The sequence below is a fragment of the Lonchura striata genome, chromosome 2 (genome assembly GCF_046129695.1).
Source record: "Lonchura striata isolate bLonStr1 chromosome 2, bLonStr1.mat, whole genome shotgun sequence".
Taxonomy (NCBI): Eukaryota; Metazoa; Chordata; class Aves; order Passeriformes; family Estrildidae; genus Lonchura; species Lonchura striata.
Window position 1 is genome coordinate 102,134,622 of NC_134604.1, and position 18,048 is coordinate 102,152,669.

Genomic DNA, 18,048 nt, shown 5'->3' on the forward strand with positions numbered 1-18,048 from the left:
CATTCCCGATCCCACAGAGCACAGAGCCTGCCCCGCCGCGGCATTCCCGATCCCACAGAGCCTGCCCTGCCGCGGCATTCCCGATCCCACGGAGCACAGAGCCTGCCCTGCCGCGGCATTCCCGATTCCACAGAGCCTGCCCTCCCCACGGCATTCCCGATCCCACAGCAGTAGACAGACACCTACACCCTCCAGTGTCATCCTCAGCAAGCAACTGATTCTGGCTTTGGGCTTTTTTGCTTGCTTGCTTTTATGGTTTGGTTATTTTGTTTGTTTGTTTGGGGTTTTTTTCCAAGAATATTGCTAATGCAGATATATCCACAAACTTCTAAAACATTTACCATGAAAAGCAACTGCCAGAAGTCAGAATTTGTATTTCACAAAACACACAGAAACAACTACAAAACAAGTTAAGGAAAAAAAACAGCAGCACACTTGATAAGCTCAGAGGAACTGCCAGGATCTCATGTGAGCTATTAAAGCCTCTCAGCCTTAAGAAAATTCTACATATCATTCATGCCATTACTGCCCTCAGCCCACATTCCCCTGACAGTGGAAGCCCTAACAATAAACTCCAGGACAGCCATACCTGGCAGGGAAATTTACATTTCTCACAGAAGATAAACAGGACAGTAACTGGGGAAGTGTGCTGGGAAAAATGAAGCAAGTCCAGGGATTTTTGCCTCCACTTGTTAAACTTTTTTTGTTTCAAGAATCTCAAATACAAGAAATTTCTTTTACAGCTTCATAAGTCTGTTCTTCATATGCTGCTCTTTGTTTTTCCAAATGTGTGTATTGCCATTAGCTGCCATTACAGACTGCATTTAAAATGAACAATCTCCACAAGAAACTATGGACTATGCGTGGATATGTTTTATTACACTCTGGAAATTCATTAATCAACATTTCTACTAGCAGTCTCTCTCTCTAATCAACTGACCTCACAACATCAAAAGTGATACAGGATGACTCAGGTTAGCAAACACCTTTGGGGCAAAAACCTTTAACAAACCTGTTGGATGAATCCATAGGAGTAAAAGGCTATTCCAAAAACCTAAGTTTTCAAATTCTCCAAGAATCAGAAAAATTCCAATTATTTGCTGATATTCCACATTACCAAACCAGCAAGGCAACAAAACAATATATTCATCGTAGAATGCTTTTACAAAACTACAAAATACCATGAGAATGTTGTTACATGGCACATTGAGGAGTTTAAAAATCTTAAACTTTTTCAAACTAACTTTGTCCTCTCTTCTCATTCAGTGCTACAGTTTGTGCTTGCTTTTCATTTTTACCCACTGCAGTTTAACCTCTTTCAAGGTAACACCTCATTACAGAGTAGTTTGCAATGTATGTCAGTTGGATTTCAGTCCCAGTCAAACTTACAAGGCTTAACAGTGGAAAATAATCACCACAAATGTGAATTTAACTGTGGAAGGGCCCTAAAATTAACACATAAGGGAACTATAGGCTTGGGCCAACAAGATTATTTGCTCATTACCTTGGAGTTACACCATCTACATGAAACACTCTCTCATCTTCATTCTTCAATCTCTCTTTTCTTCTCCTTTCTATATCATACCGTAGATCATTTGGATCTTCTAACACTCTTACAATGTTCTAGTTAAAAGGAAGGGTTGAAGCCAAGTTAGCTGCTAAGAACTGAACACCAACCTGATTCTGTCCTTCAGGAGCAGCACCCTATACATAACCTGTTAACATAGTTCAGTTATCTCTACACAGGACAGGTTCATATCAACCCAAAGATCCAAAGTCTAAAGCAATAAAAAGTGGTCCTAAGCAATTATCCTTTCTTGCCCCATCTGCCATTTTACAAGTTTCCCTACAAGAGTGAATAGAGCACTGGAATTCTGCAGAGTTGCCAAGGCAGAAATATTCATGTAAGTTTCAGTAAATCTTAAGAAAGTTCTACTATCCTTAATCAAGGAGAATCTCCATGTACCTGTACTAGAGAAAAGGAATGGTAACTTAAATCATAGCAAGCAGAGATTTAAAGGCGAAGATAGAAAATCTTATGACCCCAGATGAAATCATGGGATAAAATAGCATTCTGAGGAATTATGTGGATTTTGAGTCATTGTAACATTAGGGTACAAGAAACATTAAGGCTTTTTGTAACCTTAGAGGAAAACCAAGAACCACACATCAGTCAGGAACTCAGTATTTACATTATTTATAAACAGACAGAGGTTCAAGCAGCAGGAATAATCACACTCCAGCTACTCAAGAGAACACATCTGCATTTTACTGCTCAGTGAACACAGTACGCTTACATTACTGTGGTACCTGTAAATATGCTCGGGTGTGCATTTTTTCAAAATGCTCAGAATTACTGCTGGGCTTCACAGCATGTAAAAATTATGTCCCAATAGCAAGGGGAAAACATTGCTTACATGTATAGCTATAATAATAACTTACTGTTTGACAAAAAAAGTTAAGCAATTAAGGTACCTGGGGAGATTCAGATGGCACATTTCGTTTGTTCTGAAGTTCTGCTAGAGACATGTCAATCCTCCTGGAACACAAAAACACTGCATAAAAATAAATCCCATCACTATAAAAGCAAAAGCATTCTTGACCAGGCTACAGAACATATTAAAGATACAGGCAGGTAAAAATAATGAATAAAAATTTCACACTGTGTAAAGTCTACTGAAGATTAATTACCTTAATGCAAGTAAATTAAGACAAAAAGTTCAACAATTACCTGTGAATTTCTGGATCCAGATGTGTTTTAACTTCATTTGTATTTGCACTTGATTTATCCTGAATTTTTGAGAACCGCTCATGTAGAGTTATGTCAGAAGATGCAAAATAATTTGCTGTGAAGAGATATTAAATACAAGAATGTTATTTGTAGTATTTGAAATGCACAGTGGAAGAGATCTTTTAAAAGATTAACTCTTAAGGATACCATTACAACTCTATTGAAATGAAATTTCAAGCTATTTCCACTTGTAGTTTAATATTCACAAATGAAAGATTAGGCCAGCCCAACTTAGACAACCTTATTTGGTAAGATTAAACTCAATTGTCAGCTCTACCATGGAAGTACTCAAATTACTTGAATCTATTATAAAGTTCAACACTGAACAAGATGCAGTTGCCTAAACACTAATCTGAAAATGTAAAGGAACTATACGTAACTAGAGAGCTGCGATTACAGCATAGCTCCCTTATTCCTGTCATGTTTTCTAAACAACCAGGTTACTCACCCATAGTAGCATAAAATCATTTTGATATTTTATCTCCACAATAATGCCTCAGTTATGACCTGAGACCTTCCTGCAGTCATCCTCTACCAACTACTTTAAATCCTCAACCTGCATTTTTTTTTAAACAATACAAAAGGAAGCCAAAATACAAACAAAGCAAATGGCAAACATCTGAGACTTACAAGGACCTCGTATCTAAACCACCAGCCTTGGGTTTAGCAATCTACATTTGCAATATATAATCTTTATATATATATATCTAATATATACATAAACACATATATATACTCCAAATATTACAGCCACCTTTAACTTGATGAATAATTGTGATTATTTCCTGAGTAAATTCTTTTGATGGGTCGTTCTCAATGTTTTGTGTTATAGATTCCATGTGCTCAAATACTGGATGAAAATTCTCACTTTTTCTGCCAACAGCAACCAGATCGTGGGACATCTGTCTCTCTGTACTGTGACTAGAAGCAGTCCTGGAATAAAAAAATGTATAGTTTATTTTAAAGCAAATATCTAAATCTGAAAACTTTAAATAGACAAATAGAACACAACAAATTAAGAAGTTCATTTTAGGAATAAATGGGATTAAAAGCCAAAATCTCATTTTGCTCCTTTTTTAATTATAAAACTTGTAAGACCACAAGGAAGACAATCTATATTAAAATATGAAGAGATAATTTCACTTGTAGAACTTTTGCTTCTGTGAAGTACGTAATACAAAATTTGTGAATTTTAAATTTAATTCAAAAATTATTTTAAATTTAATTCTAGATTATCAACCCTAGATAAAATTAAGATCTTGATAGACTTATTTAGAATAATTCTGAAAGGCAGTTATGCCTGTGTCTTGTTTATAAAGAGCTACCAGGCAATTTTCAAGAATAGGTCAGAGATAAGAAAAAGTCTCACATCTTTAGGAACTGAATCATCACTTCAGCCTAGTGAAACAGCAGTGAAACAGCTTCAGTAGCAGTGTGTGAACTCAAGAACGTGCTCACCATCTTTTTGTAAATTTTTACTCATTCTAAATAAGTTTACACCCCAAATGGTTGCACTGCTGCTCAAAAATTATTTTGACAAGAAAGCCAACACTTCAACAACCATACTGTTCTTGCTGCAAGGAAAATGCTTGTCATTTTAAAATATAAATTAAGGACTCTAAGAGCTCAGGTAAAAGATTTTAGGATGAAGATTTTCAGTTGTTCATTCTGCAAAGTGATTATGTGCCTGGCCACATTGTATCAGAAGTATACAAGACTAGAATTCCATACAGGTATTGCATCAAAAATAGTCTCTAGCAGATGCCAGAAATCATCTATTTTCCCTTAGCAAACCAGGAATAAACACATGCAAGAAGGAATCCAAGCAACCTCAGGTTTAGATGTTTAAATCATCTACCTGCTCTCCAGGTTTATAAAGAAACTATTCTTCTTAACTGAGTCATTTCAAGTCAGGTGCTTCTTAAATGCCTAAAGTAATATGAATATTCCAAATCATTAGCTTCTGTAAAATTAATGTTCTTATATTTGAAAAAATAAAATATTTAGCACTTCTGGCTGCGGAAGGAAACTGTCTATAAATTTAAATTAGCTGTAATCAATGCAGTAGTTTCTTTGGTCTGCAAACAACTACCATGTTCATTGTGCATGACCTTCAAAAACAGCAGCAAGAGGCTCCTAGATAGAGGAATCATCCTACGGGTTTGAAACAAAACCTAACAATTTTCCTGACATTATCATTCAAGAAGTCAAATCCCCATCCTAGCCCAACTGTGGGTAACGGGCATTACTCCATCTCCCTCTCCTCAGTCTTTAATTTCAGCCCCTTATGTGCAGCAACTTGTCTTCGCAACTCTCCCATTTTATTACGTATTTTTTAAATAGTGCAAAGTGAAGAAAATTTATATAAATGTTTTATCTGGGACAAGAGGCAAAATCCCTTTAAAATTAAGGCTGATCGTTTTGGAAAGGAAGGGAATCTCTTCTAAAAGTCATTACTACCAATATAAGTTATTCTGGCCTGCAACAGCAAGACCAAGCTGCTTACTCTCTACTGTGTATTTATCAAAACCAAGCTGCTTACTCTCTACTGTGTATTTATCATCTAAAATTTCATACTACTGCCACTTTTTCTTCCACTGTAGCCAGCACTACTGGCTAAATGCAAACACATATATTACACGGAAGACATCTGTAAGCAGACTCTACTGCTTTTTAGTTCTGATGGCTCAATAGGTTGCCACTTTGCCCCAATAGCCAGAGATCTCCTGGTTTTGGCAGTTTTACTGAACTTGAGATCCTGAACACCTGAATATGTGCTTGAGATTTATGAATTTAAAGGTTAGCTGATTTTTAGAAAAAAGAAGGGAAGACAGTTTAAAAAATTGCCATCGTATTCAGATTAAAGCACAGGACTAGGCTTATCTGCATTTGGGTTTTTTTTAGGGTTTTGTTTTTAAATAAAAATAACATATTGACTTACCATAACCAACTTCTAACTACAGATTTGTTATCAGGCATATCTACTCTTTCCACTTCCTACACCTCCATAAAATGTTGGTTTTTGTTGGTTGGTTGTATTTGTTTATTTTAATAGAGGTTTAATAGTTAACTTTAATAGTTAAAAGAGAGGAAAGTTACCATTTTAGAAGAAATAAAACTAAAAAGGTACAACCATAGTTTGTCATGGTTACCTCCTAAAGAAACCATGCCTCCCTCCAATATTCATAAATTGTAAAGAGACAGGAAGAAAGCAGAGGTGAAAGAAAACCAATACCTGTACTTGGTCACCATTTTCTTCATATCCACTTTGACAGTGAGATGGTCTCTCATACAGTTGGCATCTGACATTTTCACATCTGAAACAGTATGACTTGCATCACGCTGGCTACTGGAAGAATCTACATTTTTCCTCATTTCCCCGTCTTTCCTCACTCTTTCATTCAGTTTGTTTTTAAAAGACCTCAGCTCAACATCTGTTTTGGAAGAGTTAACACAAGCATTGCAGCCCTTCTTTGAACTGCATTTAACAGGTTCTTCAACGTGCCGTTCTTCAGTCCGCCTCACTCTGCCCCCACTGAAGTAATCCAGCTCCTTGCTGTTCCGGGCGCCCTTGGAAGAGCCGTACTTCTGCTCTTCCTGCTTCACGTACTTCTGAGCTCTGTCCTCTGCAAAAGGCTTCTCCCCGTCCGGATGCCTGCGCCGTTTGTGACTGTACTCATAGGCTATCTTTGTGACAGACCCCCCCAAGTACTCCCTCTCGGCCGGCCGCTGGGACTGCGCACCCGGGTATCTTTGCTCCTCCTTTTCTTGGCAAGGTGGAAAAGAACGTTCTTGCTTCCACTTGGAATTTCTTGCTACATCTCCACCGTCATACCTCTCCATTTCCTTAGCCCTTTTAGATGCGTGCCCATATTCTCTGTAATCGTGATCTTCAGGATACCTGTGTTGACATAAAGCAATTTACACTTGCACTAGAGAAGAAAGCGAGAACTTATATGTGCAGAATGTTGGACAGCAGAATGCGTGGCAAGTTAACCCATAATCCCTCGGCCAAGGTACAGATGTGCAGGGGCTCTTAAGAGGGAAATATTATCCTTTCATACTCTAGCCAGCAATATGATTTACTTAAAAGACAAATACTTCACTACTACCAGTCGCCCATAATTAAACTACAAAGTGGCCAACGTGTTTCAAGTTGGATATCTTCAACTATAATGAAAATAGACTTTCACTTGAGGCTTTACACCACAATACCCAGGGTTTAATTATTTTATTCCTATACCTCTTCTGTAAAGAGCTCCTTGTCGTAAATTCATCAGAAACTCTTCTGGGTGACTGACCATACTTCTCTTCGTGTAACCTCTGGTGCCTCAAGTCATCTTCATGCCATTTTCTTTCAAGTTTGCATGAATCCCCTAATGGTCTATGAAAAGGTTTCATTCCTTTTTCATTTCCAGTGACTTTGTAGTGATCAAACATGCATCTGTCCTCCATTTTGTGCTGGTAAAACGGACGATCATGCTCTTTATAAGGTATTTCCGAGTATTTTGGTGGCAATTGGCATCTCCTATTGCTTTCAGTCCTTTCAGATGAATGTGTTCTGTAGGGCTTATGACTGTAAGCATCTTCCATGGGAGTTCTTTTCAAGTTTGGTGAAGGTGACCTACGTTCATATAGTCTCTGGTGGTTATTTCCATGGGGTGCAAACCTGGAATTGCCATGTCCATACTTTTCATCTTCTGCTCTCCAAGGCATAGACTTCTTTGGGTCCTTACGAAAGCTTTTATATTCACAGTCATAATTAATATGAGCATGCCTTTGCCTATGATGCTCTGGAGTCCTAAAAGCTGGAGATAAGGACCTAAAGCAAAAATAAAATCCACTCTGAGCAGTTCCATAAAATTAAATCAATTTCTTAATGAGAACATCTATTTCCTGAGGAAGTAGAGTTTAGTACATAATTTTAATCAGCTTGTAAAAAAATTAACACCAAATTATCAAAGTGGCATTTTTCTGGCTGAGTACCAGGCTTACTTTTACTCTGTTGAAAGTTTTCATAGTAAAAATACCCACTTGAAATTGCAGTAAAGTCAATCATTTTTGTCTCTTTGAAGTGTATTATTTAAAACTAAAAATAGTTTCATATACATGAACTTTCCACTACATCGAGAACAACTGCTACACATAATTTTCACACTTCTCAAGCATTCCCTATCTTTCTTTTTCAGTGCAAACAGAAAAAAGGGAAGGAAAAAAGAAGTGCATAAAGAAATTTAAAATGGGATGAAAACACCTTTTCACTTTTTTTTGCATGCCGAAACAACCTTCAAAACTGAAAGACTGAAACATTACAAAATATATTAAAATTGTCATACAGGTAGGCTTTTTCCTGAAGAAAAAAACAAGTTTGAGAAAGATGCTTTGGTCTTTTGGATAATTTTATGTACATGTTCACACATGTATACACACACACTTCCACACTCACTGCAGCTTTTGCAAATAAACATTCAATTGCATCACTCAGCTCTGCATTTTCACCTACAGTTACAACAACGAGGGCAACCTGTTAGGAATTGTTAGCCAAAACCTACTTAAAGAAAAAACAGCACAGGCCACTAACAAGAACCAGGAATACTCCCAGACGTAACAGTTCTGCTTGTATTCAAGTATTCACTGCACACTCTTTACATGTTCTTTAATAAAAAAACATCAAAAAACAAGTTGAAATAAACCACTTCTTTTGTGCATGTATAGCAAATTAACAGTTTGGAACAACTGTTTTCTCCATTTCTGCAAATGAGTTCAAACTCAGAACCACATATATTCCTAAAACTAATGGCTGACTTCCAACAGCACCTACACTGCAGCTGCTGCCCCACATTGGTCTAGTTAGGGCTTGAATTTTAATGAGAGCTGGGACTGCCCTTGCTCAAATGACATTCACAGCTATCAATCTAGTATGGACATAGGTAGGATTTCTCTTTTTAAAAACAAAAGAAACAAATAAGGAACCCCACACATTTTTCTGAGTTACCCAAACTCCCTTAGTCATCACAACTTAAGTCTGTTTTGAAGACACATCCAAAACCAGCAGTAATTTCACATTCTCAACAGCTTGAAATTGTATTCCACCCTCCTGGTTTTAGCACCTCAAATTTGCACTGCAAGTCTTAAAAATGAGGCAGGTAACTCCCAGCACGAAGTAAGCTGGATGTTATTCTGGTGACAAACGTCAAAGACACGCGCTACTAGGCTAATGTCCAAGGAGAAGGGCAATGACTCCCGCATTTCCACATGTTTTCACTCTGTGTTATGCTGCAAGGCATGTCTAACTGTGCTAAAGATCAGTTTACAAATCAGCCCCAAACTTCAGAAAGTCCAAGGTGTTTGAACTAGGAAGTTTGAAAAAAAAAAAAAAAAAAACCAAACTAAACCTATTTTTTTTAGCAGTTCCTCCGTGTAGACAAGAAGCAAAACAAAAGCGAGTTACAGACATTCAGTACACAAGGTGGTGCTTGAGTAAAAATGACCTTAACTAGTTTGGAGCTTGGATTTTGTGCTTAAGGGTAGTTGTAAATCTCAGAATACAAAAGGTGAACAAGTTTCTTGGCAGACTGCAAAAACTGAACACTTAAGAGAAATTACAATAAAATCATGAGTTGGGAAAAAAAATATAGGTTTTCAGCTGTACAATCAACTACAGATTACAAAACACACTTTACAAATTACAATTCTACATGCCATTTTCTTTCTTTAATGAGGTTCTAATTATAAATCCTTACATAGAGCTACATTTCAGAACACAAGCTGTAGATATTTACCTTGGTTTCCATCGTGGTGATCTTGATCTAGATCTTGTCATCTTCTCTCATGTGTTTATCAGTTTCTTGAAGCTGTAAAAACGATATCATTTACTAGTCTGATTACAAATGGCAACAGGAAGTTTTTGCAACAAGTGTAGTACTACAAGCTTCAAAGTTAGGGTGAGGTATATTTTTAGGATGTTTTACTTAAAAGCTAAACTTCTAATACCAATTTTAACACAAGTAACCTTTTTTCCCCTAGTTGCTGATCTTAAAACTCAGTATATTTTCTTTATAAATATTTAAATATTTTATCACTGTTCCATTATTCTCTCCATTTTGTAATGCTGTCTATTTCTATTCAACCTGCTGTTAAACGCTAATAAGCTCACAAGCAAGCTGCAGCAATTAAAAACATATTAGTATGTGTTGAATGCTATAGATGACAGAGGGGACAAACAGACAGCTTTAAAAATAAAGTTCAGAAAGGAAAATGTTTTTGCATCAAGTTATATCTGATGCTTCATATATACTGAACTGCAAATTTGTCATATACACCAAAATTTTACATGGTTGGAGACTTTTTGTAAGCTTTAACTACTCCATCAAATCTTAACTGCTAGGTCATCACATACTCCATCCAAATCAAACCAGATATAAAAGATCAGTTTTTTTCATTGTTGTACTTCACCTGTTAATAACCTACTAAGTAGACACACACCAAATATACAATGGCAAAGTGCTGCTCCTGACTCCTGAAGGTAGCTCCCAGCAGCCCTTCTCATAAAAGCTATGAAAGAATGAAAAAAAGCCCCTAAGAACTTCAGAAAAAAGTGATGAAAGTATATGCAAATTCACCAGTAATGTACTGGTGAATAGAAATTAAAAGATTGTTCATTATTTAGCAAACACAAAGGATTAAAGAAGAATTAAATTATTGGGTAACTGGTTAAAAACTGGAGTTTGGACCACCTAATCATGCCTATAGCTTCTAGTTTCCACAAAATGCTTTAAAGGCCAGAAATACAGATGCTAAACCAGACCTATCAACAGCTCTAAAGTTAATAAACAACCAACTATTTGAAACTGAAAGAATACACCCAGGTCAATGCCAATTTATATATGCTATGGTATTTTCTGTAACTATTTGTTCAAACACTCAGGGAGACAGAAAACTAGTCTGAGCTAGCAAAGTATGGCCTTTTTGACACTCCCAGTGCTCAAATAATTCCTTTAACTAAATCTTTTGCCTAGTGAACTGAAATTGAAAATGGATAAAAACATGCAAGCTTTAAGGCACTACCTGAAGTAGTGTGCAACCACATGCCTGACCCAGCACCTCGCACCCCTCAGTCAAACTGGTTGCTCAAAGTATCACTCCTTGCTATACTTGACTTTTTGGTAGGATTACCTCATGGCTGAAACAGTAGTATCTTAAGAGAAGAATACACAGCATACTTCTGCTGCCTACCCCCAGGCAGGCATTAGACAAGCCACCTCCTAAACTAGAAACTGCTCATTAGATTGCACTGTAAGCTAAGCAGACACTCATTTGCAAGATGTAGCAACAGCTTAGTTCTGAAGAAAAACCCCTATAACTTATTTTTTTGCTCCACAATCAATCTTTTCATATAGCAAAGCATGAGGTTATAATTGTTGCAAGGGATAGTAAAGCAAAAAGAATCCAACCCCAAAGTACCCCAAGGACAAGATAAAGCATTTGTTCTCTGAACTCTCAAATATGAAGTTATCACTGCCTCTTATAGCCTAAAGACATATATCTGAGGACTGTTTAGCATGAAGTAACTTCAGGCCCTTTGCTTACTTGAAGTCATACTAGCCAAAGTTAGATATGATGCCCCAATGCCACTATTCATTATTTTTCAAAGTAATATTGTGATCAAAATAGTTTCCTATCTTACACACACAAAAACACATCTTACAAAACATTATTTCAGAAACAAACAAAAAAAAACCCAAAAAAACAAACAAAAACAAAAAAAAAAGAAAAAAACCACAAAAAACCCCCCAAAACAAAACAAAAAACAGCCCCTGGGTAACGCATCTCCAAATGTGGTACATGTCCAACAAGCTTCAAAGATTCACTACTAGTAGTTTACTTCTGGTAAAGTTTTAGAAGTGACAGTGTTTTACATGCCAATCGAATTCTTTCTTCCTACATTCCCTTCAGTTCCAAACTTTATTCCTAATTTTCAAATGGGTATGTAAACACCAAAAAGACAAAAGTATCATTAAACTCCACCCAACTATCCGTAGAGAACTTGATCTGCCAGACTGATAAAGCTAGAAACTGAGCATACATAACAACCAATTCCTTATTCTTTCCGAGACTGGCTAAACAATCATACCTAAAAGCGTGAGAAAGACTGTGACAGCACATCCTAGATCTTGCCTTAGGATAAGGAGGACTGCTGTAATTTCCAATGATGACATTCCTTTTGTTTAGTGGAAAGAAGTGCTCATCTAACGCACCTCCTAAAAATGACCCACGCAGTGCGATTTCCCCACAGAGTAACACACCATATGAAGGCAGCAGACACTCTCCCACAATAAGACTCCCAGTGTAACACCAGAATTGCAAATTAATCTAAAGAGAATGTGTACACATTGCTAAATCCAGGTTTAAGTCACCTCAGCTAGACCAGCAATATGGTTCCATACCAAAAGCAAGTTTTTTGTAGGATGGTATCAGGTAGTAAGCCTGTCTGTAGCAGAATTACTTGAATCAAGTGAAGGTCCTACAGTTTCCAAGTAAGGCATCCAGGTGCTTCTGAAACGACAGGTCATGATAGAGCAGAGGTGCCAGGACCTGGCTGCTCTGGGCTCTGAATTTATCCAAGATGTTCTGCTGTACTTTGGGAGACACTGTCACTATGAAAACATGAAGTGTTGGAATGCATGAAACAGAAGTCTGAGTCCCTCAGAGGTGAAAGGAATGCAGGGATTGAACTGGAACCTTTAGAGAAACTGAAATATATTAAGCTACACAGACACAAAGTAGGAGTGTAAGTTTTAGTTTTAAATATGTAGAAATGTATCTTAAGTGCCTTAAGAGATTGTGTTAGCTAGTAAAAAGCCCTAAAGCCTAGTTTAAAGTTCAGTAGTGATACCTTAAACAAAATCAACTTAGCTCCAGAAATAATGAAAACATAGCAGAACATTGCTTACATTTCTAGACAGAACAGATAGAATTATATCTGTAGATTTTGTGTAAGAACTGACACTACTTTTTCACATTAGAATTAAGCTTGGATAGGTGGAGGAAGAATGTTTTAGAATCATGTTTTTAGCTGATTGGATGATTTATTAACAAAATCCTCCTGTATGAGGGTGCAAAAAAAGGTGTGGTAGTAGCTTCTGCTAGCTGCTACTGCTTCTGCTTGGAACATCAGGACTCTATGCCAGAAAGCTTTTAGCACAGACCTTAATACTCTGAACTCTTCGCCTTCAAGGCTGATGTATTCACGTAATAAACAACTTTACAACAACCAGCAACTGCCCCTGTCTCTTTAAAGACCCAAGACCCATGCATAATTCGACAATGAAGAACTATTTTTTTAACTAAGCAGCATTATTAGGTTCAGAGTGCTGCTTGTGTTTGTTACGTTACAATAAGTGACTCATTGGAAGAGTTATCAGTGACTGTGCTTAGATAGTTTTTAAATATTAATGGGACTCCCAACTTTTATTTTCTTTCCCTTGACTTTTGGAACTGGACTCAGACAACTTCCCTCTTGGGAGACATGGCCTCAAGCCTTCTACCAGCTCTCCTTTAATTCCACCCTTGGAATATTAGTATTTTGACAAGTATAAAATTCTTTTACAAACCTGAAAGGAGTATCTTGAGACAAGTAAATCAAAAATGACCAGAAATTGTATGGGATGTGCCAACTTGAACACATGTTCTTCCAGAAAGGCTGTATATTTTTCACAACTTGCCCTCCTGAACAGAACAATCTTGGCTTTTGCCAGCACAAAATCACAAATGACTGCAATCATCTAGCTGCACAGAAAGGAACTGGAGTGCTTTCTAATGCAAAGGGCCCAAAATTAGCAAGCCCCAAACAGCCAAAATCCTGCAGGTAAGAGCACAGACTGAGTAGAAGTAGTTAACTCCCCTAGAACAGACTATAAATGTGAGCTTTACATGACTTTTGGTGCCTTCCATCATCTCATGGAACAGATCATGGAAGAAACCCTATTCAGGACACACAAAGGGCAAACCAATACTAATAGTGCTCACCACCAGGGAGCTGCTCCTCAATGCCTTTCACCTACACTGAAGGAGATGTCATCCCCCACCCTGTTTGGAGGGATTGCCTGACCGCCACCACCAAGCTTTCAGAGGAGAGAGGGACAAGCAGGTTTCATAGGCTGGGTCCCATGGCTGACAAGAAGACTGACATGACACCTGCTGTAAGAACTACCCACATCATTATTCTCTCTCTCACTTCACCCAAAAAAGATAAGAAGCAGCTCCAAGCTTTTCACTGACTGCCTTCTAGGTTGAAAGTTGCAAGAGACACACCGAAGTCTGTACTGCTGCAGTGTCTGTCAAGAAAGAAAAAACAGGAATTGAGACTCTCAATACACCTATGTATTTGACAGAAATACAATCAAATGAAAAGCTCAGCTGCAATCCAGACTTCAAGTTGCGTTTTTTCTTGTTTTTTTCTTGTAGGTTTGCAATCCAGACTTCAAGATGGGGTTTTTTTTTTTTGTAGGTTTGCAATACAGAAAGTCATTTACACCATCATTAAATGAAAAGTATAGAATTGGAAACCTCTCCACTGTGTAGGTTATAAGAGCTGATTCAAAGGCTGTCCTATGCAATGCCCACTCCACCCACTATCCATGCAGAACACAAGCCTGCCCATTCATTTTTGAGGCAAATCTTATCACCTCCAACACCAAATCCTCAGGAAAAAGTATAGAAGCAGAGAAACATCTCCCAGCAAACCAGTCTCAATGTTTCTGAACCTGCAACAGGATTCCTGTAGTCAATGCTTCCTAGATAGGCTTCAGTACCATCTCCACTGTTAGCTCTGCCAGCACATGGAGGTGACTCCCATCTCAAGGCACACCACCTCAGGGAAGGACATGTGAAACAGCTTTGAAAGCTATGAGCTAGAATAGCTAAGTCAAGTTTAAGTCAAGGGCACACACCCAGCTGAGACAAATGAAACTTGGCTGAGGGATTTTTCAACCATTCCCTCTTTCAGAACACACAGCAGGTAACAGATCAAATGACTGAGAGCCAAATTTCCATCCTCAGTTCTCTCACAGGTCTCTGATACTCCACAATGACTCTTTATGATTACAGATACCTTCTCCTTGGCTTTAATCACTCTTGGAGCACTTTCCACCTCTCCACAGATACATTTCGAATCGCCACAATATTTTGTGGCAGCTCTGAGGCAACTGCAGTCTCACAGCCAACATCACCATCAGCCATCCTCACCACCAACATCATAAGGGAGATAATCCTGTATATCCCTCCACTTTTCATGCTGTGCTATATTTAAGAAATTTCCAGATCTGGTCCACAGCACCTCTCCAGGCAGCTGTGGCAGAGCAGCTGGGAATGGAGGGCAGCAATGGCAGGAGGCAGCACCACACTCTTGCTGAACGCATCACTCCTCAAGGAGAGCAGCTCTGATGCTCCAGTTTCTCTGATGAGAGACTGGGTCTCCACAGCAGCAGAAGCACCCCTTCAGCTTACCAAAACCACATGCACTGTGGCTTTAGAAACTGTCCTCCTGCTCAGCTTTATCCTTGCTCTTCAGCACAAGGAAGGCAGGCTTTAATCAGGTTGTATCCCACTGCCAAGGACTGTTAACAGCCAGCCAGGGCCTCAACAGTTACTAGTGAGCATGTGGGGATCACTCTCCTCTGATTGCTACACAGACAGAGATAAAAAAAATTATTATTCCCCCTTACACTCACAGTAGGATGAAGACTTACTGCAGAAAGAACAGGTCTAGCTCAAGCATACAGAATTTCTTAGTGGACCACCCAACAAATTCTAATTGCTGGAAACACATACTAAATATTCCCCTGTGCCTACATATTTGAGCAAATGAATAAAAATAACTGAGTAAGTCTACAGAGCATATAACTTTTCAGTGAGTTCTCATTTAAAATCGACCCATTTAATTACACTAATTAGCAGGCAATGCCTCACCTTTGCAAAAGAACAGATTAGAATGCCAACTTGGAAAGACTGAGCAGGATAAAAACCTATCACAAAGTAACTAAGGTATTTCATTCTCAAACTAATTTTTTACACAAAGAAAACCTAACCCATAAATATATTAGTGAGCCATTTTATAATGTGTTGAGTTAGAGGCCTTTAACACCTGTTCAGTACAGAACTTAAAATGCTACAGCACCATACCCAGTTTCTAAGCAGACACCAGAAGCATGTTAAATCTGCTTGTGTCAGTGCTAGAGACAGACCATAACAACTTCCTGCCTACTGAAAGCTCTGCAAAACATACAAACCTTGATGAAAACCTCTGCTTTTTCACCTTGGCATTACAAAATTACCAGAAAACTAAAATAAGACCCTTCTTTATTCAGAATCAGTGGTGCTGCAGAGCAGCATTGCCAGGAGGCTGGGAAGTCCAGGCTGCCTTTCCCAGTCACACCACAAAAATGCATCTTTGCTGGAAGACTCAGGCATGTTTCCTTCCTTCCCTGCAGACAGCAAGCACCTGCTGCCACCAGAGAGGAAAAGCAAACCCAACTGTGTGCAGCCACATCCCTCACCAGCTTGCCTGCAACACCAACCCAGCCTATCTGCCTGACAGGTGAACACCCACAAGCCAAGACTGCACCAAAATCAAGCCCATCTTGTCCCAGCACAGGCACATGGAGAGTTGGTTTGATGACTCTTACAAAAGCAGTGGCAGAAATACCAGTTCTTTTGCTGAAGGCAGATGTGGGGGAGTGCATGGACACTCAAGATAGACAGTGGTTTATCAGGATAACAGGGTGTGTCACTAAAGGAAGTTAATTAATTTCAGTTCACCTTATCAACACCAATATTAAAAACAAAGCAAAAAAAAATCTAAAAAATCCTCAAAGGGAAAGAGTCATCTGTGTTCTCTGCCCAGCCCCGTGTCAGGCTGCCACAACACTACATCGTTCACCAAAGATCCTTCCATGTCTTTTGCATATTTCTTTCTCCTCCCTTCCTGGCATCCTCTTTTCCCTGTTCTTCCTCCAGCCATCCACACCCAGCAAGACTTTCACAGAAGAATCACTTTTCCTTGAGGTCCACAAACACACAAAGTAAGCAGGTAATTAAAATCTCCCAACAATTTGAGCAGCCTTTGTTTTAAACCCTTGTAACTCAGGAATCTAAACTATATTTATAAGGACTTGAGGCATTTAGGAATGGCAGCAGAAATTAGGTGTTGCTGTCCTAGGTGGAGTTGAGCCAAGCGAGGAGACTGCTATCACCAGAGACATTACGGCCCACCCAGATGCGTACGAAAAAACTGCATAATCAACTAAATCACATTTTAAAAGTCTCCAAGCCCCTCAGATTTGTTCAAATTGGCACCAATTCATCTTGCTTTGGCTTGACTCAATCTGGAAAATACATTAAGCTAAACCAAAGACATACTGAAACTGAGCTATGCCTGTTACACAAAATCTGTACCGTTCTAAGTTTTTATAATGACTTTAACTGGTGTGGTTCTGCGTGTGACAACATATAAACGGGGACTGTTGGTATTTATGCACTGCTCACCTCTAAGGTGTCCTTACAGCAACACTGAGCAGCGACCCGAGCCCTGCGGTGCTGCTGGCCCGGCGCGCTCACAGCGACACGGGTGTTCTGGAACAGTCAGAGCCGGGGCACGGCCGCAGCCCCGCGGCCACTCGGGTGCGAGCCGCTGCCCCGGGCTTTGTTCCCGGCCCTCCCAAAGCCCTGACGAGCCCCGCACCGCGGCACACACGCTCTGCACATACGCGCACACACGCGGGGCGAGGCGGCTCCGGGTGCCGCTGCTCGGGGCTGCCCCGCCGCCGGCAGACCCGGGGGTGCGGCACGGTCCCCACGGGCTCCCAGCCCGCAGCTCCGCTGCCACCGGCCAGCGGCGCCCGGGCCAGACGGGGAGCGCGGGGGCAACCCCTGCTCACCTCCCCCGGCCGGGCCCGGCCGGGCCGACCGCCGGCTCTCGGTGGGCGCGGCCGAGGGCGACGGAGCCTCGAGCACCCCGGCCGGTCCTTCCCGGCGCGCAGGCGGCGCTGACGGGGACAATGACCGCGGCAGCCCCGGCTCCCCCTGCCCGCGGCACCGCCCCCGCCCCCCGGCCGGGCCTCACCAGGCCCCGCCGCGGCCGTGCCGCCGCCGGCCCAGCACTCACCGCCTGCGGCGCCGCTCCCGCCGCCGCTCCGGCCGCCGCCGCCGCTCCGCCCCGAGCAGGTGCCCGGCGAGCCGGCGGGGCGGGTCCCGGCGGC

At 40.1% G+C, this 18,048-nt stretch overlaps 1 protein-coding gene across 2 annotated transcripts in view; it reads right to left on the minus strand.

Annotated features, from left to right (window-relative positions):
• Nucleotides 1-18,048, minus strand: part of BCLAF3 (BCLAF1 and THRAP3 family member 3) — a 34,163-nt gene extending 16,115 nt beyond the window's left edge. Inside the window, exons 1-8 of one of the 2 annotated variants that reach the window (XM_021552940.3) lie at nucleotides 17,955-18,048; nucleotides 9,574-9,645; nucleotides 7,035-7,613; nucleotides 6,027-6,692; nucleotides 3,660-3,724; nucleotides 2,732-2,846; nucleotides 2,476-2,539; nucleotides 1,505-1,623 (exon numbers count right to left, since the gene is read on the minus strand). In XM_021552940.3, coding sequence (XP_021408615.2) covers nucleotides 1,505-1,623; nucleotides 2,476-2,539; nucleotides 2,732-2,846; nucleotides 3,660-3,724; nucleotides 6,027-6,692; nucleotides 7,035-7,613; nucleotides 9,574-9,614 — 1,649 coding nt within the window. In that variant the 5' untranslated portion in view covers nucleotides 9,615-9,645; nucleotides 17,955-18,048. Of the gene's footprint in view, nucleotides 1-1,504; nucleotides 1,624-2,475; nucleotides 2,540-2,731; nucleotides 2,847-3,545; nucleotides 3,725-6,026; nucleotides 6,693-7,034; nucleotides 7,614-9,573; nucleotides 9,646-17,954 lie in introns of both variants that reach the window. The other variant, XM_021552939.3, reaches the window with a different exon arrangement.